Consider the following 27410-nt stretch of genomic DNA (forward strand, 5'->3'; position numbering starts at 1 on the left):
AGATTTGGGGGTGTCTGACCAATTGGCAACAAAATACTTCTTCTGAGCATGCTCAGTGTAAAAAAAACGTATTGCAGCGCTGTATTGCGTCGTACGACGTGTCCCGATGCATCCGTCGCTCATAGGCTTCCATTGCAGCCAACGACGTATGCCGCAGGATGCGTCGCGACACGTTTTTTAGGCGGAGACAAAAAACGTTACAATCTACGTTTTTTTGAGACGACGTGTCGCCAAATTTCGACGCATCCGTCGTAAAACGTACACGACGTATGCCAATCCGTCGCCATACGTCGCCAATACAAGTCTATGGGGAAAAAACGCATCCAGCAAAAAGTTTTGCTGGATGCGTTTTTTCTGAAAAAAGACGTTTTGAAACGTAATGCAGTTAACGCTAGTGTGAAAGTAGCCTTAGGGTTAGGGTTGGAATTAGATTTAGGGTTGGAATTAGGGCTAGGGTTGGCAATAGGGTTAAGATTAGGCTTGTGGTTAGGGTTACGGATAGAGTTAGGGGTGTGTTGGGGTTACAGTTGTGGTTAGGGTTGGGATTAGGGTTAAGGTTGGGATTAGGGTTAGGATTAGAGTTACGGGTGTGTTGGGGTTAGGGTTGTGGTTAGGGGTGTGTTGGGGTTAGGGTTGTGATTAGGGTTATGGCTACAGTTGGGATTAGGGTTAGGGGTGTGTTGGGGTTAGTGATGAAGTTAGAATTGAGGGGTTTCCACTGTTTAGGCACATCAGGGGTCTCCAAACGCAACATGGCGCCACCATTGATTCCAGCCAATCTTGCGTTCAAAAAGTCAAATGGTGCTCCCTCCCTTCCAAGCCCCGACGTGCGCCCAAACAGTGGTTTATCCCCACATATGGGGTACCAGCGTACTCAGGACAAACTGGGCAACAAATATTGGGGTCCAATTTCTCCTGTTACCCTTGCAAAAATAAAAAATTACTTGCTAAAACATAATTTTTGAGGAAAGAACAATTATTTTTTATTTTCACGGCTCTGCGTTATAAACTTCTGTGAAGCACTTGGGGGTTGAAAGTGCTCACCACACATCTAGATAAGTTCCTTGGGGTGTCTAGTTTCCAAAATGGGGTCACTTGTGGGGTGTTTCTACTGTTTAGGCACATCAGGGGCTCTGCAAATGCAACGTGACGCCCGCAGACCATTCCATCAAAGTCTGCATTTCAAATGTCACTACTTCCCTTCCAAGCCCTGACGTGCGCCCAAACAGTGGTTTACCCCCACATATGGGGTATCAGCGTACTCACAACAAACTGGGCAACAAATATTGGGGTCCAATTTCTCCTGTTACCCTTGTCAAAATAAAAAATTGCTTGCTAAAACATCTTTTTTGAGGAAAGAAAAATGATTTTTTATTTTCACGGCTCTGCGTTGTAAACTTCTGTGAAGCACTTGGGGGTTCAAAGTGCTCACCACATATCTAGATAAGTTCCTTGGGGGGTCTAGTTTTCAAAATGGGGTCACTTGTGGGGGGTTTCTACTGTTTAGGTACATCAGTGGCTCTGCAAATGCAGCATAACGCCCGCAGACCATTCTATCAAAGCCTGCATTTCAAAATGTCACTACTTCCTTTCCGAACCCCGACGTGTGCCAAAACAGTGGTTTACCCCCACATATGGGGTATCAGCGTACTCAGGAGAAACTGGACAACAACTTTTGGGGTCCAATTTCTCCTGTTACCCTTGGGAAAATAAAAAACTGTGGGCTAAAAAATCATTTTTGAGAAAAGAAAAATTATTTTTTATTTTCATGGCTCTGCGTTATAAACTTCTGTGAAGCACTTGGGGGTTCAAAGTGCTCACCACACATCTAGATTAGTTCCTTGGGAGGTCTAGTTTCCAAAATGGGGTCACTTGTGGGGGAGCTCCAATGTTTAGGCACACAGGGGCTCTCCAAACGCGACATGGTGTCCGCTAATGATTGGAGCTAATTTTCCATTCAAAAAGCCAAATGGCGTGCCTTCCCTTCCGAGCCCTGCCGTGTGCCCAAACAGTGGTTTACCCCCACATATGGGGTATCATCGTACTCAGGACAAACTGGACAACAACATTTGGGGTCCAATTTCTCCTATTACCCTTGGGAAAATAAAAAATTCCGGGCTAAAAATCATTTTTGAGGAAAGAAAAATTATTTTTTATTTTCACGGCTCTGCGTTATAAACTTCTGTGAAGCACCTGGGGGTTTTAAGTGCTCACTATGCATCTAGATAAGTTCCTTGGGGGGTCTAGTTTCCAAAATGGGGTCACTTGTAAGGGAGCTCCAATGTTTAGGCACACAGGGGCTCTCCAAACGCGACATGGTGTCCGCTAACGATTGGAGCTAATTTTCCATTCAAAAAGTCAAATGGCGCGCCTCCCCTTCCGAGCCTTGCCGTGCACCCAAACAGTGGTTTACCCCCACATATGAGGTATCGGCATACTCAGGAGAAATTGCCCAACAAATTTTAGGATCCATTTTATCCTGTTGCCCATGTGAAAATTAAAAAATTGAGGCTAAAAGAAATTTTGTGTGAAAAAAAAAGTACTTTTTCATTTTTACGGATCAATTTGTGAAGCACCTGAGGGTTTAAAGTGCTCATTATGCTTCTAGATAAGTTCCTTGGGGGGTCTAGTTTCCAAAATGGGGTCACTTGTGTGGGAGCTCCAATGTTTAGGCACACAGGGGCTCTCCAAACGTGGCATGGTGTCCGCTAGCGATGGAGATAATTTTTCATTCAAAAATTCAAATGGCGCTCCTTCCCTTCCGAGCCTTACCATGTGCCCAAACAGTGGTTTACCCCCACATATGAGGTATCGGTGTACTCAGGAGAAATTGTCCAACAAATTTTAGGATCCATTTTATCCTGTTGCCCATGTGAAAATGAAAAAATTGAGGTTAAATAATTTTTTTGTGAAAAAAAAGTACTTTTTCATTTTTACGGATCAATTTGTGAAGCACCTGGGGGTTTAAAGTGCTCACTATGCTTCTAGATAAGTTCCTTGGGGGGTCTAGTTTCCAAAATGGGGTCACATGTGGGGGAGCTCCAATGTTTAGGCACACGGGGGCTCTCCAAACATGACATGGTGTCCGCTACAGATTGGAGCCAATTTTTCATTCAAAAAGTAAAATGGCGCTCTTTCCCTTCTGAGCCCTGCCGTGCGCCCAAACAGTGGTTTACCCCCACATATGAGGTATCAGCGTACTCAGGACAAATTGGACAACAACGTTCGTGGTCCAGTTTCTCCTTTTACCCTTGGGAAAATAAAAAAATTGTTGCTAAAAGATCATTTTTGTGACTAAAAAGTTAAATTTTCATTTTTTACTTCCATGTTGCTTCTGCTGCTGTGAAACACCTGAAGGGTTAATAAACTTCTTGAATGTGGTTTTGAGCACCTTGAGGGGTGCAGTTTTTAGAATGGTGTCACTTTTGGGTATTTTCAGCCATATAGAACCCTCAAAATGACTTCAAATGTGAGGTGGTCCCTAAAAAAATTGGTTTTGTAAATTTTGTTGTAAAAATGAGAAATCACTGGTCAAATTTTAACCCTTATAACTTCCTAGCAAAAAAAAAATTGTTTCCAAAATTGTGCTGATGTAAAGTAGACATGTGGGAAATGTTATTTATTAACTATTTTGTGTCACATAACTCTCTGGTTTAACAGAATAAAAATTCAAAATGTGAAAATTGCGAAATTTTCAAAATTTTCGCCAAATTTCCGTTTTTTTCACAAATAAACGCAGAAATTATCGACCTAAATTTACCACTAACATGAAGCCCAATATGTCACGAAAAAACAATCTCAGAATCGCTAGGATCCATTGAAGCGTTCCTGAGTTATTACCTCATAAAGGGACACTGGTCAGAATTGCAAAAAACTGCAAGGTCATTAAGGCCAAAATAGGCTGGGTCATGAAGGGGTTAAGCCAGATTAACAATGGAGAGGCGTCAATTATGACACCTATCCATTATTAAGCCAATAGTACGAAATGGTTAATAAAACACACACACATTATTACAAAGTATTTTAATGAAATAAAGACACAGGTTGTTGTAATATTTTATTAGACTCTTAATCCACCTGAAGACCATCGTCCTGAAACAAAGTTAAAAAAACAAACAACAATATTCCATACCTTCCGTTGTTATGTCCCACGATGTAAATCCATCTGAAGGGGTTAAATCATTTTACAGCCAGGAGCTCTGCTAAAGCACTCGCTCGTGCCTGTAAAACCCCGGGTACTGAATGGAAAACACCCTATATTGGACATATGATATAACAAGGCAGACTCCACATACATATAAATCCTACAAAAAAGAGAGCTACGGAGTATATACACCCATCAAATTTGTAAAAGAATAATGAATTTTATTAGAATACATATAAACATCAATAACTGCAAATATAAAAACAGACAAGGTACACTTTTAGCACATGTATGGCGGAACAACCACACTGAAAAAGTAGCACCTAGGGTTCAGAGATGACAACTGCAGGTGTCCACTGGGAACACAATGCTCACTCAGTAACTAATGATAATAACTATAAAGTGCATAGTGCTATGTATGAGTGGCAATATATGCCCAGTATTGCGCTGCATCTGTTAATCATAAATCAAGTCACATAATGCAAACACCCAATTTGTTCTGCCTGTCTTACCCACGTATCCTGTGGTGCCAGTGTGTGTCCGGTGGCCCCGACGCGCGTTTCGCGTGAGCTTCCTCGGGGGGACATGTTTGTGTGTCTAGCTGGGCGATATTTAAGGATGTGTGGTCAGCTGTAGCGGCCATCGCGCATTTTAATTGGCGCATGCGCACCGCCATCTGCGGACCGTCGCACATCGCATCCCCGGCGTCTACGGCACTGTGAGCAGTATTTCCTTTCTTGACATCATGTTATATGTTCAGACCGATGGCTCCATTGTTACTGATGTGTTTAGGAAGGCCACCTCAGTGAATGCACTTTTACATGCCTCCTCGTCACATACTGTCTCCACTATTGGGGCAATTCCCATAGGGCAGTTTTTGAGAATGAGGAGGATATGTTCCACTGAGGAGGACTTTTTGAAACAGTCTGTGGACCTTGGGGAGAGATTTAGGTTACGTGGATATAGTAATAGGAGTATAAAACGAGGATATGTCAGAGCTAAAAATCAAAAAAGATGTGACCTTCTATCATATGCACCTAAAACAAAAAAGAAGGATGAAAAAATTAGGTACATATCCACATTTAACCACCAGTGGGGAAAAATGAGGAACATCTTGAGGAGACACTGGCCTATATTGAGGACAGAGCCAGTTTTGGCCGAATATCTCTCGGAAGAACCCCTTATGACAGCAAGGAGGGCGAAAAATCTGAGAGATATTTTGGTCAAAAGCCACTACGTAACTAAGACTCCTCCTATTTTTGGTGTTGGAAAAAGAAAATGGGGCTTTTTCCCATGTGGGGATTGCTTGGCGTGTCGCAATCACGTGAGGACACTATCATTTGCCTCTGTGGATGGGAAACAGTTTAAAATTACAGATTACATTTCCTGTAGTACCACTTTTGTGGTCTACATGGCAAAATGTACATGTAACCTATCCTATGTCGGACTGACCTCACGTGAATTGAGGGTCAGAACACGAGAACATGTAAGGGACATAATGGCTGCCAAAGAGGCAAAGGACGACGTGCCTCTTAAGTCTATACCTAGACACTTCAAGCAGCATCATAGATGCAACCCGAAGGAACTGAGTGTTTTTGGGATTGATCATGTTAGGGGTGGAATAAGAGGCGGGGATTTAAGGAAAAAACTCGCACAACTTGAATGCCGATGGATCAATATACTGGGTACACTGTCCCCACACGGGCTAAACGAACAGGTTAGCTTCACATCTTTTTTGTAAAAATTGTAAAATTTCTAGCTCTGGGTCAGTTCAGATTCCCTGTTTCTGGATTTTAACTATGTGTGTCTTTGTCATTTTTTAGTACCTTTGCACGTATTTTTCTCCATCATTGTCGTTCGTCTGGGCGTGTACGTGACATCTGGATATTCTGTCGGCCGCATCTTCGGACAGGTTGAAGAATCTGGACGAATATTGAAACCAGTCATGGACTATGACATATTCTTACTATATATATGACTAGAGACTTTTATGATAGCAACAATATGGTGATGTTATATATTAGAGTATTTGTCCTCTTGTATATGCTGCTATTACTCACGTTGTATTATTATTATTGTTTTTCTTTTTCTTTTTCTTATTTTTATGTTGGTCTTCGGTGGACTGGTTGGTCCTATGTATGATAGACATAGGTTTGGGAGAGAGCAGGATTGCGCTGGTGTGAATATACTGGGGCCAGGGATATACTATCTATTCTTTTAATGGGGGTGGAACGGGTGCTCGTATTATTAGTCAGATTTTCACATTATGGATATTTTGATCCCATTTTTTTATACAAATCGTTTACAGTTGCACTTTTTGCACTTTATTTCACTTATTATATGTATTGAGTTTTGTTTCTCCATCTTTAGTAGTTATACGAGGTGGGTCTAGATAGGACTGCCCCTGATGGTGATATGTTCATCACCCCTTTTTTCTTATATTATAAATAGTTGGTTATTCGGCAGAATGAACACTAGGTAGCACTATACACAATGCATTTTCGCACTTCTTGCACTTTATTCACTGATATGGGGCATATTGCACTCTGTTTCATACCCCATTTGGTAACATGGGGGGATAGTGTATCTTCTCATGGGTATATTAATGTTTGCCCTATTATTTCATACCTTATACAGCAGCGCTGCTGCTGCCCTTAGGTTTTCCCTCAAGTAAGATGGCCGCGTATATACGCGCGCATGCGCGCCACAGCGGTGGCCGCGCATCGCTTTCTCCGGCGTCCATTAGCGGTGGAGCAGGAAGTGACGTCCTGAGGGTTTTCCCTCCTCCTGCTCACAGTGCCGTAGACGCCGGGGATGCGATGTGCGACGGTCCGCAGATGGCGGTGCGCATGCGCCAATTAAAATGCGCGATGGCCGCTACAGCTGACCACACATCCTTAAATATCGCCCAGCTAGACACACAAACATGTCCCCCCGAGGAAGCTCACGCGAAACGCGCGTCGGGGCCACCGGACACACACTGGCACCACAGGATACGTGGGTAAGACAGGCAGAACAAATTGGGTGTTTGCATTATGTGACTTGATTTATGATTAACAGATGCAGCGCAATACTGGGCATATATTGCCACTCATACATAGCACTATGCACTTTATAGTTATTATCATTAGTTACTGAGTGAGCATTGTGTTCCCAGTGGACACCTGCAGTTGTCATCTCTGAACCCTAGGTGCTACTTTTTCAGTGTGGTTGTTCCGCCATACATGTGCTAAAAGTGTACCTTGTCTGTTTTTATATTTGCAGTTATTGATGTTTATATGTATTCTAATAAAATTCATTATTCTTTTACAAATTTGATGGGTGTATATACTCCGTAGCTCTCTTTTTTGTAGGATTTATATGCACACATTGCAGATTTGACTGTGGAATTTTCTGTGCAGATTCTGCATTTCTTGGCAGAAAACGCAGGTCAGAATCTGCACCTTTTTGCTATGTGCACGCGTTGCGGAATGGGGTGCAGAATTTTCTGCACAAAATCCGCATCTCCTGGCAGAATCCGCAGGTGCAGATTTGCCGTGGATTTTGTGCGTTTTTTATGCGGATTTTGTGCGGATTTTCTGCAGTTTTTACCACTGCGGATTTCTATAATGGAAGGGTTCAGAAACGCTGCAGATCCGCACAAAAGAAGTGACATGCACTTCTTTTAAATCCGCAGCGTTTCCGCCCTTTTTTTTTCACATTGATTTACATTGTACTGTAAATCACAGTGCGGATCTGCAGCGTTTCTGCGTGGAAAAATCCGCTGCGAATCCGCACTAAATCCGCAACGTGTGCACTGTAAGAGTCATGTCGGTCTGGTAGTCGGGGGCAGATATATCTCGCCCAGGTACTTGTCCTATGTGAATTAGGCCACTCGGTATCTTCAGGATACCGAGGGGTTAATAAGTGCAGGAATAAAGGATGACCAGCTGGGGGTTTCCGGCGTCCGCCTGGGGCACACAGATTGCCTGTCTGTGTGAGACGAATGGGAGTGAGAGCTGGGCTCAAGGACTGTGTGATGTTAGCTGGGAGGGAGAAGCCCCCCCAGTTGTTAAGTTAGCTACATGTTGGTTTAGTTAGTGCCGGACAGGCTAGGATTTATTTTTATGTTTTGTTTTTTGTGTTGCTTTCACTTTAATAAACCTGACCTGAGGTCAGTCTACTCGGAAAACTACTGTACGCCTCAGAGTTCAATGCACAAACCACGTGACCTTTGACCCCAGCAAAGGCGATTCCGGAGTGTTTTGTCACATTGTGGTGGAGAATGCGGGCATAACGTGGCACAGGCGACAGTATGGAAGACGTGGTGAAAGCCCTAGTACAGTCCACTGCCGTACAGCAGCAGGCCACTGCCGCACAGCACGAAGCTAATCGCTTGATGGCCGCACAGCTGAAGGAGTTAGTCGACATGACGGTTGCAGACCGCCAGCTTCTCCAACAGGTGGCGCAGCGCCTGGTGAGCATGCCTGAGGCGGACCCGGAAGCAGAGTCCAGAAGGATCCATGTGAGTTGATACTGGCAAAAGCTGACTGCAGAAGATGACGTCGAGGCATACCTGACAACGTTTGAGCGGACGGCCTTGAGGGAGAAGTGGCCGAAGGCACGATGGGCCGATTTGATTGCTCCGTTTCTCTCCGGCGAGGCCCAAAAAGCTTACCATGACTTGGACCCGGAAGTCGCTCAGGACTTTGAGAAGCTGAAAGTTGAGGTCCTGGCCCGGCTGGGGGTGACGACGGCTGTCCGTGCACAGAGGGTACACCAGTGGACATACCAGCAAGATAAACCGCCGCGGTCTCAGATGTTCGACCTGATCTACTTGACAAAGAAATGGTTGCAACCCGAGGTACTGACCACACCAGAAATAATCCAGCGAGTTGTCATGGACAAGTACCTGAGGGTACTACCACCAGCGCTGAGAAGGTGGGTAAGCCAAGGAAATCCCATGACCGCGGATCAACTTGTGGAGTTGGTCGAGCGTTATTCCATGGCAGAAGGACTTCCCGACGAGACCGCTAGCACCCGGTCTGTGCCTCCTCCTCGTGGAACCGGTAAGACTGTTCCAGGGACTACGGGTGAAGGAAAATCGCCTAAAACTGTGGGGGAGGAACACGGGACTGCTCGCACTCCGAGACCGAGAGTGTTGGACGGTGGTCTCAATAGGGGGCCTGTTAGGTGTTTCCGCTGCCATGAGAAGGGCCATGTTTCTGCGAACTGTCCTGTTACCACTGAATCCATGCAGTGCGACGTTACAGACTCTAAAAAACGCATGTCTTTGGTTACAGGGCTAGTGAGTGTGAATGCGGGTCAAAATGATACAGCGAAGCACCTGTGTGAATTATCTGTTGATGGGAAGAATGTTGTGGCATTACTAGACTCTGGAAGTGTGGTGACTCTGGTGAAAGCTAGTCTGGTGACACTTCCATCTGGTTCGTCTGACAAGTTTTCTGTAACGTGTGTGCATGGTGACACCTGCTCGTACCTAACAGCAGTTATATGGATTTCCACTCCCTATGGGTCGGTGCAACACAAGGTGGGACTCGTTCCCGCATTGTTACAGGATATAATCCTGGGCAGGGATTTTCCCCATTTCTGGCAGTTGTGGGAGAATCAGTTGCTCCTTCACGGTAGCTGTGCCCGTGAATCTTCTCCCATGCCATCGGGAGGTCCCGAGCTCCTAGAGGAGGCCCCACAGGAAGACGTTGCTGGGGAGGTTGTTAAAACTAACTTTCAGTTCCCCTTCTCAGTTATGGCGGGGGAAACTGAGGAAACTCAGCGAGAGGCGGAGGCAGACAGCCATCCAGCACCCTGCCTGCCAGAGTTGGGGGTCCAGTCGGATGACTTCCACAGCGAGCAAATGAAAGATCCTACCCTGACTCCGGCTAGGAAAAATGTAAAAATGATAGATGGGGTACCCGTAGAACCTGACACTAGGTTGGCGTACCCGTACATGGTACTTGAGAATGATTTGCTCTACCAGGTAGAAAAAAAAGGGGAAGACACTGTACAACGGTTAGTGGTACCAAAACCTTATCGGCGGAAGGTACTCAACCTAGCCCACGGACATATAATGGGGGGACATCTGGGGGTACAGAAAACCACAGAAAGGATATCACATTGTTTTGTGTGGCCCGGTATACATAATGATGTGCGTAACTATTGTGAGTCCTGTCCAGAGTGCCAAATCTCTGCGCCTAAACCTCGGTTCTGTAGCCCTTTGGTACCCCTCCCTATCATTGAAGTCCCATTTGAGAGGATTGGGATGGATTTGGTTGGGCCCCTTCCCCGGTCCGCACGTGGGCACCAACATATTCTCGTCATCATGGACTATGCCACTCGTTACCCGGAAGCCATCCCTTTGCGTAACACTGCTACCAAGATGATTGCCAAGGAATTGGTACAAGTGTTTAGTCGGGTGGGAATTCCAAAACAGATACTCACCGACCAGGGGACTCCCTTTATGTCGAGGGTAATGAAGGAGCTCTGCCGACTCTTACAAATAGATCCGTTGCGTACATCTGTCTATCACCCCCAAACAGACGGCCTGGTTGAGCGGTTCAACAAAACCTTAAAACAGATGCTCCGGAAGGCGGTAGACAAAGATGGGAAGAACTGGGATTACTTGTTACCCTATTTACTGTTTGCCATTAGGGAAGTTCCCCAGTCTTCCACAGGTTTTTCGCCTTTCGAGCTGTTGTACGCCCACCGTCCACGTGGACTGTTGGACGTCGCAAAAGAGACCTGGGAAGGACAAGTCACTCCCTTTAAAACGGTGATCGACCATGTAACACAAATGCAGGACCGTATTGCCGCTGTGATGCCCATTGTTAAGGACCATATGTTACAGGCCCAGGGAGCCCAGAGGCAAAGTTATGATAGAGGCGCTAAGGTCAGTACATTTGCATCTGGGGATAGGGTGTTGATCCTGATCCCTACGGTAGATAGTAAATTTCTGACAAAATGGCAGGGCCCCTTTGAGATCGTAGGTAGAGTTGGTGAAGTGAACTATAAAGTGTACCAGCCGGGTAAGAGAAAACCAGAACAAATTTATCATGTGAATCTGATAAAGCCCTGGAAAGACCGCTCTGCCCTAACGGCGGATCTGCCCCGTCCGGTTTGCTCACCTACCGTACCGGAGGTGCAGACTGCCGAGACTCTCTCGGAACGACAGAAAACTGAGGTTAAGCAGTTTTTGTTACAGAACCGACAGTTTTTCTCAGAAAAACCTGGCCGGACTAAACTGGTGAAACATGAGATTGTCACAGAACCTGGCGTCACAGTTCATGTGAAGCCCTACCGGATCCCGGAAGCGCGCCGTGAAGCCGTCTCCCGGGAAGTAATGGCAATGATGGACTTAGGAGTCATTGAGGAGTCGCACAGCGCCTGGTCCAGTCCAATCGTGTTGATACCTAAGCCGGATGGCTCCATCCGGTTTTGTAATGACTTTAGGAAACTGAATGCGGTTTCTAAATTTGATGCGTACCCTATGCCCCGGGTCGATGAGTTAATAGACCGGCTTGGTAAAGCCCGATACATTACGACCCTGGATCTAACAAAGGGGTACTGGCAGATCCCTCTGGCGGAGGCAGCCAGAGAGAAAACGGCATTTGCTACTCCGGAAGGTCTGTTCCAGTATGTCTACATGCCGTTTGGACTTCACGGAGCTCCAGCAACGTTCCAGAGATTGATGGATTGAGTCTTGAGGCCCCAGAGGCAGTACGCTTCGGCTTACCTGGATGACATCGTAATTTACAGCATGGACTGGGAAACTCACCTCCTGAAGGTACAGGCAGTGATTGATGACCTACGAGGCGCGGGCTTAACGGCGAACCCCAAGAAATGTCACATCGGACTTGAAGAAGCCCGCTACTTGGGCTACGTGATTGGCAGAGGAGTGGTTAAACCACAGATCGACAAAATACAGGCAATTCAGGGCTGGCCGCAACCAGTGAACAAGAAACAAGTACAAGCTTTCCTGGGGATTGCCGGCTGTTATCGCCGGTTCATACCCAATTTTGCAGCCATGGCTACCCCCTTGACGGACCTTGCCAAAGGGAAGAGTTCCGTCATGGTAAAATGGACCTCGGCTGCTGAAGAGGCCTTCCACAGCCTGAAACGGGCTTTGTGCTCTCAGCCCGTGCTAGTGACTCCTGATTTCAGCAGCGAGTTTGTGGTGCAAACTGATGCCTCTGATACTGGTGTCGGAGCTGTACTTTCACAGGTGAGGGACGGAGTGGAACACCCGGTCCTCTACCTCAGCCGGAAACTGAATGTACATGAGCAGAGGTATGCCGTCGTTGAAAGAGAGTGCCTAGCCATTAAATGGGCTCTCGACTCCCTCAAGTATTACCTGGCGGGTAGGAAGTTTAGGCTGGTCACGGACCATGCCCCTCTCAAGTGGATGCACCTCCACAAGGACCGTAATAGTCGGGTAACCCGGTGGTTCCTTGCTCTGCAGGCGTACTCTTTCACGGTGGAGCACCGCCCCGGGATGCAGATGGGGAACGCTGATGCCCTGTCCCGGGTGCACTGTTTCAGGAGTGCTCTTGCTCGTCCGGAGCTGTCTGAGCAAAGGGGGGGGGATATGTAAGAGTCATGTCGGTCTGGTAGTCGGGGGCAGATATATCTCGCCCAGGTACTTGTCCTATGTGAATTAGGCCGTTCGGTATCTTCAGGATACCGAGGGGTTAATAAGTGCAGGAATAAAGGATGACCAGCTGGGGGTTTCCAGCGTCCGCCTGGGGCACACAGATTGCCTGTCTGTGTGAGACGAATGGGAGTGAGAGCTGGGCTCAAGGACTGTGTGATTTTAGCTGGGAGGGAGAAGCCCCCCCAGTTTTTAAGTTAGCTACATGTTGGTTTAGTTAGTGCCGGACAGGCTAGGATTTATTTTTATGTTTTGTTTTCTGTTTTGCTTTCACTTTAATAAACCTGACCTGAGGTCAGTCTACTCGGAAAACTACTGTACGCCTCAGAGTTCAATGCACAAACCACGTGACCTTTGACCCCAGCAAAGGCGATCCCGGAGTGTTTTGTCACAGCACATAGCCTAAAAGAGGTGTGAACCCCTATAAATCTGGCGCATTTTACGTCTGTGAGCTTCTTATTATTTGCTTGTCTTAATAAAATGTCCCCCCATAGTGTACAAATACAACTCAATGGTGCTCATATGACACTATCCAAATAATTCCAACATACAATGCTGAAATAATTCTACCCAAACACCAGCATGTCATGTTTGCAATACTGCCCTGTTAATACACCCTTACTACATATACATTCAGACGCTGTTTTTTCACAGATAGATAAAGATTCCATGTGGCGATACCACATATGTGTATTTTTTTTACAATTTTTTTATTATCTTTTTATTGGTGGAAAAGTGGGGCGATCTGAACTTTTTTGTTATTTTTATTTTTTACATATTTTTTAACCCCTTCCCGACCCATGACGCCTATGTGGCGTCATGGAATGATCGCATCCCTGCAGATCGGGTGAAAGGGTTAATTCCTATTTTACCCGATCTGCAGGGAGAGGGGGAGTTGTACTTCAGCCTAGGGGGGGTGGCTTTGCCCCCACGTGGCTACGATCGCTCTGATTGGCTGTTGAAAGTGCAACAGCCAATCAGAGCAATTTGCAATATTTCACCTATGAAAATGGTGAAATATTGCAATCCAGCCATGGCCGATGCTGCAATAGCATCTGCCATGACTGGAAATCATGTTCTGGCCCCCCCACCGCCCCCGATCTCCTCCCCAGTCCTCCGTTCTGTCCGGTACCCCCCTCCGTCCCCCTGTTCGCTCCCCCGTGCTCCTGTCCGCTCCCCCGTGCTCCTGTCCGCTCCCCCCGTCCTCCGATCCCCCCCCTGTGCTCCGATCCACCCCCCCACCCCCTCATACTTACCGAGCCTCCCGAAGTCGGTCCGTCTTCTCCCTGGGCGCCGCCATCTTCCAAGATGGCGGGCGCATGCTCAGTGCGCCCGCCGAATCTGCCGGCTGGCTGATTCATTACAGGTACATTTTGATCGCTGTGGTAGGTTCTACCACAGCGATCAAAATAAAAAAATAATAAATAAACCCCCCCCTTTATCACCCCCATAGGTAGGGACAATAATAAAATAAAGAAAATATTTTTTTTTCTTTTTCCACTAGGGTTAGGGTTAGAACTAGGGTTAGAACTAGGGGTAGGGTTAGGGGTAGGGTTAGGGTTACGGGTAGGGTTAGGGTTAGGGGTAGGGTTATGGCATGTGCACACAGAGCGGATCGGCCGCGGATCCGCAGCGGATCGGCCGCGGATCCGCAGCGGATCGGCCGCGGATCCGCAGCGGATCCGCAGCGGATTGGCCGCGGATCTGCAGCGGATTGGCCGCGGATCCGCAGCGGATTGGCAGCGGATTGGCCGCGGATTGGCAGCGGATCCGCAGCGGATCGGCAGCAGATTGGCCGCGGATCCGCCGCGGATTGGCCGCGGATCCGCAGCGGATTGGCCGCGGATCCGCAGCGGATTGGCCGCTGCGAATTCGTAGCAGTTTTACATCAGGTTTACAGTACCATGTACACCTAAGGAAAACCAAATCCGCTGTGCCCATGGTGCGGAAAATTCCGTGCAGAAACGCTGCATTGTATTTTCCGCAGCATGTCAATTCTTTGTGCGGATTCCGCAGCGTTTTACACCTGTTCCTCAATAGGAATCCGCAGGTGAAATCCGCACAAAAAAAACACTGGAAATCTGCTGTAAATCCGCAGGCAAAACGCAGTGCCTTTTACCTGCAGATTTTTCAAAAATCGTGCGGAAAAATCTCACACGAATCCGCAACGTGGGCACATAGCCTTAGGGTTAGGGTTGGAATTAGAGTTAGGGTTGGAATTAGGGCTAGGGTTTGAAATAGGGTTAAGATTAGGCTTGTGGTTAGGGTTACGGATAGGGTTAGGGGTGTGTTGGGGTTACAGTTGTGGTTAGGGTTGGGATTAGGGTTACGGTTGGGATTAGGGTTAGGATTAGGGTTGGAATTAGGGTTACGGTTGTGTTGCGGTTAGGGTTGTGGTTAGGGGTGTGTTGGGGTTAGGGTTGTGATTAGGGTTATGGCTACAGTTGGGATTAGGATTAGGGGTGTGTTGGGGTTAGTGTTGAAGTTAGAATTGAGGGGTTTCCACTGTTTAGGCACACAGGGGCTCTCCAAACGCGACATGGTGTCCGCTAACGATTGGAGCTAATTTTCCATTCAAAAAGTCAAATGGCACGCCTCCCCTTCCGAGCCTTGCCGTGCACCCAAACAGTGGTTTACCCCCACATATGAGGTATCGGCATACTCAGGAGAAATTGCCCAACAAATTTTAGGATCCATTTTATCCTGTTGCCCATGTGAAAATGAAAGAATTGAGGCTAAAAGATATTTTGTGTTAAAAAAAGTACTTTTTCATTTTTGCGGATCAATTTGTGAAGCACCTGGGGGTTTAAAGTGCTCACTATGCCTCTAGATGAGTTCCTTGGGGGGTCTAGTTTCCAAAATGGGGTCACTTGTGGAGGAGCTCCAATGTTTAGGCACACAGGGGCTTTCCAAACGCGACATGGTGTCCGCTAACGATGGAGATAATTTTTCATTCAAAAAGTCAAATGGCGCTCCTTCCCTTCCAAGCCTTACCATGTGCCCAAACAGTGGTTTACCCCCACATGTGAGGTATCGGTGTACTCAGGAGAAATTGCCCAACAAAATTTAGGATCCATTTTATCCTGTTGCCCATGTGAAAATGAAAAAATTGAGGCTAAAATAATTTTTTTGTGAAAAAAAAGTACTTTTTCATTTTTACGGATCAATTTGTGAAGCACCTGGGGGTTTAAAGTGCTCACTATGCTTCTAGATAAGTTCCTTGGGGGGTCTAGTTTCCAAAATGTGGTCACTTGTGGGGGAGCTCCAATGTTTAGGCACACGGGGGCTCTCCAAACGCGACATGGTGTCCGCTAAAGATTGGAGCCAATTTTTCATTCAAAAAGTCAAATGGCACTCCTTCCCTTCCGAGCCCTGCCGTGCGCCCAAACAGTGGTTTACCCCCACATATGAGGTACCAGCGTACTCAGGACAAAATGGACAACAACGTTCGTGGTCCAGTTTCTCCTTTTACCCTTGGGAAAATAAAAAATTGTTGCTAAAAGATCATTTTTGTGACTAAAAAGTTAAATGTTCATTTTTTACTTCCATGTTGCTTCTGCTGCTGTGAAACACCTGAAGGGTTAATAAACTTCTTGAATGTGGTTTTGAGCACCTTGAGGGGTGCAGTTTTTAGAATGGTGTCACTTTTGGGTATTTTCAGCCATATAGAACCCTCAAACTGACTTCAAATGTGAGGTGGTCCCTAAAAAAAATGGTTTTGTAAATTTTGTTGTAAAAATGAGAAATCACTGGTCAAATTTTAACCCTTATAACTTCCTAGCAAAAAAAAAATTTGTTTCCAAAATTGTGCTGATGTAAAGTAGACATGTGGGAAATGTTATTTATTAACTATTTTGTGTCACATAACTCTCTGGTTTAACAGAATAAAAATTCAAAATGTGAAAATTGCGAAATTTTCAAAATTTTTGCCAAATTTCCGTTTTTTTCACAAATAAACTCAGAAATTATCGACCTAAATTTACCACTAACATGAAGCCCAATATGTCACAAAAAAACATTCTCAGAATCGCTAGGATCCGTTGAAGCGTTCCTGAGTTATTACCTCATAAAGGGACACTGGTCAGAATTGCAAAAAACGGCAAGGTCATGAAGGGGTTAAAACTTTTTTTCCTTTTCACTGTATTTATAGTCCCCTTAGGGAACTTAAACCTTAGGTCTTCAACCATCAGCTGTCATACCAACTCATAGGAGACCCGCTATCATGTCATGGACGTGGCAATGGGCACACAGACTGACAAATGCCGCTGGTGACTATAGCAGGAGACCAGACTAGTCCGGCACCACCAATCAAAACACAACGTCTCCTATGCAGCCTCTCCGCTCTGCCCAGTGGTACATGTGATAATTGACAGGTCTCTTCCTATATACACTCAAGGGAGAGACTCGTCAATCACCAGTAGCAGCGCTGGGAAGAGTGGAGCAGCTATCAGTATTAGAATATCAGAGAATAATATTGTGAATTAATCTGATACATTCCTTCTAGGTCCTCTTTACAAAATGTTGCAGTGTACACTAAAAATCTGATTGTAAATATGTTAGGCCTCTTTCACACTTCAGTTGTTTGGCGTCAGTCTAAAACCGTCATTTTCCTCAAAAAACGGATCCGTTTTTTTTTCCGACGGATCCGTTTTTTCCCCATAGACTTGCATTAGCGACGGATTGTGACGGATGGTCGGCCGTTCCATCCGTCATGCGACGGATCCGTCAAAATTTAGCGGACGTCATCTAGACATTGACGGTCATTGCAACGTTTTTTGTCTCCGTTGAAATGACGGATCGCGACGGATCCGTTGCGTCCGTCATTCCATAGAATGGCCACCTATGGGCGACGGATCCGTCGCGACCGTTATTTCGACGGATCCATCGCCCCAATCCGTTTTTTCAATTTTTTTCAATTGCGCATGCTCCAAAAAGTATATACAACCCCCGAGTAACGGATCCGTCAAAAAAACGGATCCGTTACATCCGTTTTTTTCAACAATTGTGACGGATCCGTCGATCCGTCACTTTGTCGGAAGTGACTGACGCCAAACGACTGAAGTGTGAAAGAAGCCTTAGATGTTGATCATACATTGTTCTTCTTGTTAATCAGTGAGATGATATTAATTCCTGGTGATCTTTGCTCATTCCTGATTCTTACAGTATGAGGCACAATCAGGCTTATTGTCACACACCCAAGACCGTCTCTGCTCACATGAAGCCTGATTCCAAATCTCTCCAACAAAACAAATTTAAGCTAAAGCGTCCAGTTAGTAAGGGAAACGTGTGTGACAACCATGCACCGAAGCGGCCGAAGGGACCTTGTCTGGTTATCAGACGACAGGAGATGGCAGCTTTTTTCAAGTTATTTGGTAGGTCCCAGTGATCTGTCACCAGAATGTTACTATTGTTGTGGATTTTCCATTGTAGATTAGCGGCTTGTTCAACACACTCTAGTAGCCGTATTATGGATCAGACTTTTACCAAAATACAAAAAAAACACTCAATACGGTTTTGCTGCCATGGATTTTGCCTTTGTGTTTTTATCTTGCTCTGTTTTCAAGATCTATTAGTGAATGGAAATATTTAGAAGCTTAAAAGGATCATTCAGTTAAAACATATAGTCATGGCTGAAAGTGTTGGCACCCTTGAAATAATTCTAGAAAATAAAGTATTTCTCCCAGAAAATTATTGCAATTATACATGTTTTGTTATACATGTTTATTTTCTTCGTGTGTATTGGAACAACACAAAAAAAAAAAAAAAAAAGTTTTGTTCCAGGCTTCCAAGTGTAATATTTCAACTGCTTATGTTTAACCCCCTTCTGCCATTGGACGTACTATTCCGTCCATGTGGGGTGGGCCCTAATTCCCAAGGACGGAATAGTATGTCCAGCACGATCGGCCGCTCTCACGGGGGGAGCACGGCCGATCGCGGCCGGGTGTCAGCTGCCTATCGCAGCTGACATCTGGCACTATGTGCCAGGAGCGGTCACGGACCGCCCCCGGCACATTAACCCCCGGCACACCGCAATCAAACATGATCGCGGTGTGCCGGCGGTACAGGGAAGCATCGCGCAGGGAGGGGGCTCCCTGCGTGCTTCCCTGAGACCCCCGGAGCAACGCGATGTGATCGCGTTGCTGTGAGGGTCTCCTACCTCCTATCCCTGCAGGCCCCGGATCCAAAATGGCCGCGGGGCTGCATCCGGGTCCTGCAGGGATTACTTCTGGGTGCCGTGCAGGCTGCAGATGAAAGCTGCAGCCTGCACAGCTGTAAGTGAGATCGGTGATCTGACAGAGTGCTGTGCACACTGTCAGATCAACGATCTGTAATGTCCCCCCCTGGGACAAAGTAAAAAAGTAAAAAAAAAAATTCCCACATGTGTAAAAAAAAATAAAAAAAAATTCCTAAATAAAGAAAAAAAAAATATATATTATTCCCATAAATACATTCCTTTATCTAAATAAAAAAAAATCAAACAATAAAAGTACACATATTTAGCATCGCCGCGTCCGTAACGACCCCACCTATAAAACTATATCACTAGTTAATCCCTTCAGTGAACACCGTAAAAAAAAAAAACCGAGGCAAAAAACAACGCTTTATTCTCATACCGCCAAACAAAAAGTAGAATAACACGCGATCAAAAAGACGGATATAAATAACCATGGTACCGCTGAAAACGTCATCTTGTCCCGCAAAAAACGAGCCGTCATATAGCATCATCAGCGAAAAAATAAAAAAGTTATAGTCCTCAGAATAAAGCGATGCCAAAATAATTATTTTTTCTATAAAATAGTTTTCATTGTATAAAAGCGCCAAAACATAAAAAAAATGATATAAATGAGGTATCGCTGTAATCGTACTGACCCGAAGAATAAAACTGCTTTATCAATTTTACCAAACGCAGAACGGTATAAACGCCTCCCCAAAAAGAAATTCATGAACAGCTGGTTTTTGGTCATTCTGCCTCACAAAAATCGGAATAAAAAGCGATAAAAAAATCTCCCGTTCCCGAGCATGTTACCAATAAAAACGTCAACTCGTTCCGCAAAAAACAAGACCTCACATGACTCTGTGGACTCAAATATGGAAAAATTATAGCTCTCAAAATGTGGTAACGCAAAAAATATTTTTTACAATAAAAAGCTTCTTTCAGTGTGTGACGGCTGCCAATGATAAAAATCAGCTAAAAAACCCGCTATAAAAGTAAATCAAACCCCCCTTCATCACCCCCTTAGTTAGGGAAAAAATAAAAAAATTTAAAAAATGTATTTATTTCCATTTTACCATTAGGGTTAGGGCTAGGGTTAGGGTTAGGGCTAGGGTTAGGGCTAGGGTTGGGGCTAGGGTTAGGGTTGGGGCTAGGGTTAGGGTTGGGGCTAGGGTTAGGGTTGGGGCTAGGGTTAGGGCTAGGGTTAGGGTTAAGGCTACAGTTAGGGTTGGGGCTAAAGTTAGGGTTAGGGTTGGGGCTAAAGTTAGGGTTAGGGTTTGGATTACATCTACGGTTGGGAATAGGGTTGGGATTAGGGGTGTGTCTGGGTTAGAGGTGTGGTTAGGGTTACCATTGGGATTAGGGTTAGGGGTGTGTTTGGATTAGGGTTTCAGTTATAATTGGGGGGTTTCCACTGTTTAGGCACATCAGGGGCTCTCCAAATGCGACATGGCGTCCGATCTCAATTTCAGCCAATTTTGCGTTGAAAAAGTAAAACAGTGCTTCTTCCCTTCCGAGCTCTCCCGTGCACCCAAACAGGGGTTTACCCCAACATATGGGGTATCAGCGTACTCGGAACACATTGGAGAACAACTTTTGGGGTCCAATTTCTCCTGTTACCCTTGGGAAAATACAAAACTGGGGGCTAAAAAATAATTTTGGGGGGAATTTTTTTATTTTTTATTTTCACGGCTATGCGTTATAAACTGTAGTGAAACACTTGAGGGTTCAAAACTTTCACAACACAACTCTAGTTGAGTTGCTTAGGGGGTCTACTTTCCAAAATGGTGTCACTTGTGTTTTTTTTTTACTGTTTAGGTACATTAGGGCTCTGCAAACGCAATGTGATGCCTGCAGACCATTCCATCTAAGTCTACATTCAAAATGGAGCTCCATCCCTTCCGAGCCCTCCCATGCGCCCAAACAGTGGTTCCCCCCCACATATGGGGTATCAGCATACTCAGGACAAATTGGACAACAACTTTTGGGGTCCAATTTCTCCTTTTACCCTTGGGAAAATACAAAACTGGGGGCTAAAAAATAATTTTTTGGGGAATTTTTTTTTATTTTTATTTTCACGCCTATGCGTTATAAACTGTAGTGAAACACTTGAGGGTTCAAAACTCTCACAACACATCTAGATGAGTTGCTTAGGGGGTCTACTTTCCAAAATGGTGTCACTTGTGGTTTTTTTTACTGTTTAGGTACATTAGGGCTCTGCAAACGCAATGTGACGCCTGCAGACCATTCCATTTAAGTCTGCATTCAAAATGGCGCTCCATCCCTTCCGAGCCCTCCCATGCGCCCAAACAGTGGTTCCCCCCCACATATGGGGTATCAGCGTACTCAGGACAAATTGGACAACAACTTTTGGGGTCCAATTTCTCCTGTTACCCTCGGGAAAATACAAAACTGGGGGCTAAAAAATAATTTTTGTGGGAAAAAAATGTTTGTTTTATTTTTATGGCTCTGCATTATAAACTTCTGTGAAGCACTTGGTGGGTCAAAGTGCTCACCACACCTCTAGATAAGTTCCTTAGGGGGTCTACTTTCCAAAATGGTGTCACTTGTGGGGGGTTTCAATGTTTAGGCACATTAGTGGCTCTCCAAACGCAACATGGCGTCCCACCTCAATTCCTGTCAATTTTGCATTGAAAAGTCAAACGGCGCTCCTTCCCTTCCGAGCTCTCCTATGCGCCCAAACAGTGGTTTACCCCCACATATGGGGTATCAGCGTACTCAGGACAAATTGTACAACAACTTTTGCGGTCCAATTTCTTCTCTTACCCTTGGGAAAATAAAAAAATTGGGGGTGAAAAGATAATTTTTGTGAAAAAATATGATTTTTTATTTTTACGGTTCTGCATTATAAACTTCTGTGAAGCACTTGGTGGGTCAAAGTGCTCACCACACCTCTAGATAAGTTCCTTAGGGGGTCTACTTTCCAAAATGGTGTCATTTGTGGGGGGTTTCAATGTTTAGGCACATTAGTGGCTCTCCAAACGCAACATGGCGTCCCACCTCAATTCCTGTCAATTTTGCATTGAAAAGTCAAACGGCGCTCCTTCCCTTCCGAGCTCTCCTATGCACCCAAACAGTGGTTTACCCCCACATATGGGGTATCAGCGTACTCAGGACAAATTGGACAACAACTTTTGGGGTCCAATTTCTTCTCTTACCCTTGGGAAAATAAAAAATTGGGGGCGAAAGATCATTTTTGTGAAAAAATATGATTTTTTGTTTTTACGGTTCTGCATTATAAACTTCTGTGAAGCACTTGGTGAGTCAAAGTGCTCACCACACCTCTAGATAAGCTCCTTAGGGGGTCTACTTTCCAAAATGGTGTCACTTGTGGGGGGTTTCAATGTTTAGGCATATCAGGGGCTCTCCAAACGCAACATGGCGTCCCATCTCAATTCCAGTCAATTTTGCATTGAAAAGTAAAATGTCGCTCCTTCGCTCCGAGCTCTGTCATGCGCCCAAACAGTGGTTTACCCCCACATATGGGGTATCGGCGTACTCAGAACAAATTGTACAACATCTTTTGGGGTCCATTTTCTCCTGTTACCCTTGGTAAAATAAAACAAATTGGAGCTGAAGTAAATTTTGTGTGAAAAAAAAAGTTAAATGTTCATTTTTATTTAAACATTCCAAAAATTCCTGTGAAACACATAAAGGGTTAATAAACTTCTTGAATGTGGTTTTGAGCACCTTGAGGGGTGCAGTTTTTAGAATGGTGTCACACTTGGGTATTTTCTATCATATAGACCCCTCAAAATGACTTCAAATGAGATGTGGTCCCTAAAAAAAAATGGTGTTGTGAAAATGAGAAATTGCTGGTCAAATTTTAACCCTTATAACTCCCTAACAAAAAAAATTTTTGTTCCAAAATTGTGCTGATGTAAAGTAGACATGTGGGAAATGTTACTTATTAAGTATTTTGTGTGACATATCACTGTGATTTAATTGCATAAAAATTCAAAGTTGGAAAATTGCGAAATTTTCAAAATTTTCGCCAAATTTCCCTTTTTTTCACAAATAAACGCAGGTAATATCAAAGAAATTTTACCACTATCATGAAGTACAATGTGTCACGAGAAAACAGTGTCAGAATCACCGGGATCCGTTGAAGCGTTCCAGAGTTATAACCTCATAAATGGACAGTGGTCAGAATTGTAAAAATTGGCCCGGTCCATAACGTGCAAACCACCCTTGGGGGTGAAGGGGTTAAAGACTATGGAGAAACGACTTCATTCAGCACAAACTTTGATTTTATGACCACAGGCCAGAAAAAAATCATATTTATTGTGTCAAAAAAAGAAAATTACACTATAACAAATTTTATTTATTTTTTGTTCCTGGGTCCAAATTGTGTTTTCCTAACCCGTTATGCCTAAAACAAGTAGAAAATAGTTGCTGTTCCACAAAAACTGCTTCTGTGATCAGGACAATGAAATTTTGAAATTTGTCTGTTTTCGGGAATATTCTCCATTCGTATTCAATACTGAGTAGTCTTCATTGTCCTGATCACATAAGCAAAGTTTTTGTGGAACAACTATTTTCTATTTGTTTTAGGCATAACGAGTTAGGAAAACACACTTTGGACCCAGGAACAAAAATTAAATTTGTTACATAGTGTAATTTCACACAAAACCCCCAAAATAGGCAAAAAATGCTGACACCTTTACAAAATTGAGGTTGAACAACTTTGTTTCAAGCATGTGATGCACGTTCACACTCACATGTGGCAAGTAAGGCTACTTTCACACTAGCGTTAACTGCAATCCGCCACAATGCGTTGTTTTGCCGAAAAAACGCATCCTGCAAAAGTGCTTGCAGGATGCGTTTTTTCTCCATTGACTAACATTAGCGACGCATTGCGACGGATTGCCACACGTCGCAACCGTCGTGAGACGGTTGCGCCGTGTTGTGGCGGTCCGCCGGGAGCAAAAAAGTTACATGTAACGTTTTTTGCTCCCGACGGTCTGCTTTTTCCGACCGCGAATGCGCGGCCGGAACTCCGCCCCCACCTCCCCGCACTTCCCCGCAACTCACAATGGGGCAGCCGATGCGCTGGAAAAATGCATCCGCTGCCCCCGTTGTGCGGCGGAGACAACGCTAGCGTCGGTGACCTAGTGTGAAAGTAGCCTAACCGGTGTGGGCAATATGAAACCAGATAAAGAGGGGAGAAGTTGACTCAGTCTTTGCATTGTGTGTCTGTGTGTGCCACACTAAGCATGGAGAACAGAAAGAGGAGAAGAGAACTGTCTGAGGATTTGAGACTAGTGTTGAGCATTCCGATACTGCAAGTATCGGGTATCGGCCGATATTTGCTGTATCGGAATTTCCGATACCGAGATCCGATACTTTTGTGGTATCGGGTATCGGGTATCGCAACAACATTAATGTAATAATGTGTAAAAGAGAGAATTAAAATAAAAAATATTGCTATACTCACCTCTCCGACGCAGCCTGGACCTCAGCGAGGGAACCGGCAGCGTTGTTTGTTTAAATTTCGCGCTTTTACTTGGTTACGTGAAGTCCCGGCTTGTGATTGGTCAGGGCGGCCATGTTGCCGGGACGCGGACCAATCACAGCAAGCCGTGACGAAATTACGTCACGGCTTGCTGTGATTGGTCCGCGTCCCGGCAACATGGCCGCCATTAACCAATCACAAGCCGTGACGTCACGGGAGGCTGGACATGCGCGTATTTTAAAAAGCGCGCGTATCCAGCCTCCAGTGACGTCCCGGCTTATGATTGGTCACGGCGCCATGTTGCCGGGATGCGGACCAATCACAGCAAGCCGTGACGAAATTACGTCACGGCTTGCTGTGATTGGTCCGCGTCCCGGCAACATGGCCGCCATTAACCAATCACAAGCCGTGACGTCACGGGAGGCTGGACATGCGCGTATTTTAAAAAGCGCGCGTGTCCAGCCTCCAGTGACGTCCCGGCTTATGATTGGTCACGGCGCCATGTTGCCGGGATGCGGACCAATCACAGCAAGCCGTGACGAAATTACGTCACGGCTTGCTGTGATTGGTCCGCGTCCCGGCAACATGGCCGCCATTAACCAATCACAAGCCGTGACGTCACGGGAGGCTGGACATGCGCGTATTTTAAAAAGCGCGCGTGTCCAGCCTCCCGTGACGTCACGGCTTGTGATTGGTTAATGGCGGCCATGTTGCCGGGACGCGGACCAATCACAGCAAGCCGTGACGTAATTTCGTCACGGCTTGCTGTGATTGGTCCGCGTCCCGGCAACATGGCCGCCCTGACCAATCACAAGCCGGGACTTCACGTAACCAAGTAAAAGCGCGAATTTTAAACAAACAACGCTGCCGGTTCTCTCGCTGAGGTCCAGGCTGCGTCGGACAGGTGAGTATAGCAATATTTTTTATTTTAATTCTTTATTTTACACATTTATATGGATCCCAGGGTCTGAAGGAGAGTTTCCTCTCCTTCAGACCCTGGGAACCATCAGGAATACCGTCCGATACTTGAGTCCCATTGACTTGTATTGGTATCGGGTATCGGTATCGGATTGGATCCGATACTTTGCCGGTATCGGCCGATACTTTCCGATACCGATACTTTCAAGTATCGGACGGTATCGCTCAACACTATTTGAGACCCAAAATTGGTGAAAAATACCAATTTCAAGGTTACAAGTCCATCTCCAGAGATCTTGATGTTCCTTTGTCTATGGTGTGCAACATAATGAAGAAGTTCACAACCCATGGCACTGTAGCTAATCTCCCTGGATGTGGATGGCAGAAAAGAATTGATGGAAGGTTGCAACATGGGATAGGTCAAATGGTGGATAAGCAGCCCTAATCAAGCTCCATAGAAATCCCAGCTGTCCTGCAGACTCAGGGTGCATCAGTGTCAGTGCGAACTATCCATCAACATTTTAATTACCGTATTTTTCGGACTATAAGACGCACCGGACCATAAGACGCACCCCAAATTTGGGGTGAAAATTGCAGAAAAAAAGATTTTTTATAAGATGGGGGTCCGTCTTATTGTCCGAATTTAAGATCTCTTACCTGAGGACAGGCAGTGGCAGAGCAGGGTCACAGGAGGCATGGTGGTGGCAGAGGTGAGGTGATGCTGAAGTGCGGTGGGCGGAACGGCGTGCACCTGAGCAGGGTCCCATCCTGCTTAGGTGGACGACGCCATGGCCTGGTGTCCATGGGGAGGTTGCGGCAGTGCTGTGGCGGTGGCAGATGTGCGGTCACTTCCTCAGGTGGCGGCGGCCAGGGTCCCTTCCACATTTGAGGTGACGCCACGGCAGTATTGAAGGAGAGAAGCAGAGCTGGGTGAGTCACGGTTTTCCCGGTGGCAGCGGGCTTACCGGCATTGTGGTGGCGACAGAGGTGCGGGGTGTTATGATCCTTATGTTATGATCCTAGTGGCAAGGATCGCAAATCTGACTAGCTAAGAAACTGAACCAACGACTAGCTCTGGGGAAGTGGTAACTGAATTGACCGCAACCTGATCCTAACCGCAAACAACTATAAGTAGCCGTGGAACGTTACCTGGAAATCCTAGACATCTCGTCACGGCCTGAGAAACTGACTATTCCTAGAGAGAAAGTAAGTCCTCACTTGCCTCAGAGAAATGACCCCCAAAGATATAGAAAAGCCCCCCACAAATATTAACGGTGATTTAAGGGGAAAGCACATACGCAGAGATGAAATAGATTTAGCAAATGAGGCCCACTAACACTAGATAGCAGAAAATATGAAAAACCCTATTCAAAATATCCACGCAGAGATTGCTCGAGCCCCCGCACCAACTAACGGTGCGGGGGAAGCAACTCCGTACCCCAAAGCTTACCAGCAGCAAGAAATCACATATTAGCAAGCTGGACTAAACTCATCATAAACAGAAATCATATTGCAGACAGATGAGCAAAAAATAATCAAACAGAACTTAGCTTCTCATGAAGAGACAGAAAACCAAGATAGTCAGGAGTAATCAGAATAGCACTGAATACATCGACAGCCGGCAACAAGTGGAGGTGAAGCAGAGCTAAATAGGAACCTCCCTAGAGAATAACGAGGCAGCTGATCGCCACAGACCCGCAAGATAACAAACAAAGCCACCAGGGGGAGCCCAAAAATAAAACTCACGCAATACCACCTGTGACCACAAGAGGGAGCCCGAAAACAGAGTTCACAACAGCGGGGATGATGTGGCGCGGTGACCGGTATGGCGGGAGCAGGGTCCCGTCCACATTTGAGGTGAATCCGCGGCCCGGTATTGGAGGAGAGCAGCAGAGCTGGGTGAGTTATGGTTTTCTCGGTGGCGGCGGCCATCTTCCTGAGGCCACGCGTGCGCAGATTCAGTACTCTGCTTCCCAGGGCTTCAGGAAAATGGCCGCAGAAGGCCGCGCGTGCG

At 45.7% G+C, this 27410-nt stretch overlaps 1 protein-coding gene across 5 annotated transcripts in view; it reads left to right on the top strand.

Annotated features, from left to right (window-relative positions):
- The window catches only part of SPDYA (speedy/RINGO cell cycle regulator family member A), a 72153-nt gene that overhangs the window by 12672 nt on the left and 32071 nt on the right, over positions 1-27410 (top strand). For all 5 annotated transcript variants that reach the window (XM_077282098.1, XM_077282097.1, XM_077282101.1 and 2 more), the window contains one exon: positions 17952-18160. In XM_077282098.1, the coding sequence (XP_077138213.1) occupies positions 17953-18160 (208 nt within the window). In that variant the 5' untranslated portion in view covers position 17952. The remainder of the gene's footprint in view (positions 1-17951; positions 18161-27410) is intronic.

The sequence above is a fragment of the Ranitomeya variabilis genome, chromosome 2, assembly GCF_051348905.1.
Source record: "Ranitomeya variabilis isolate aRanVar5 chromosome 2, aRanVar5.hap1, whole genome shotgun sequence".
Lineage (NCBI taxonomy): Eukaryota > Metazoa > Chordata > Amphibia > Anura > Dendrobatidae > Ranitomeya > Ranitomeya variabilis.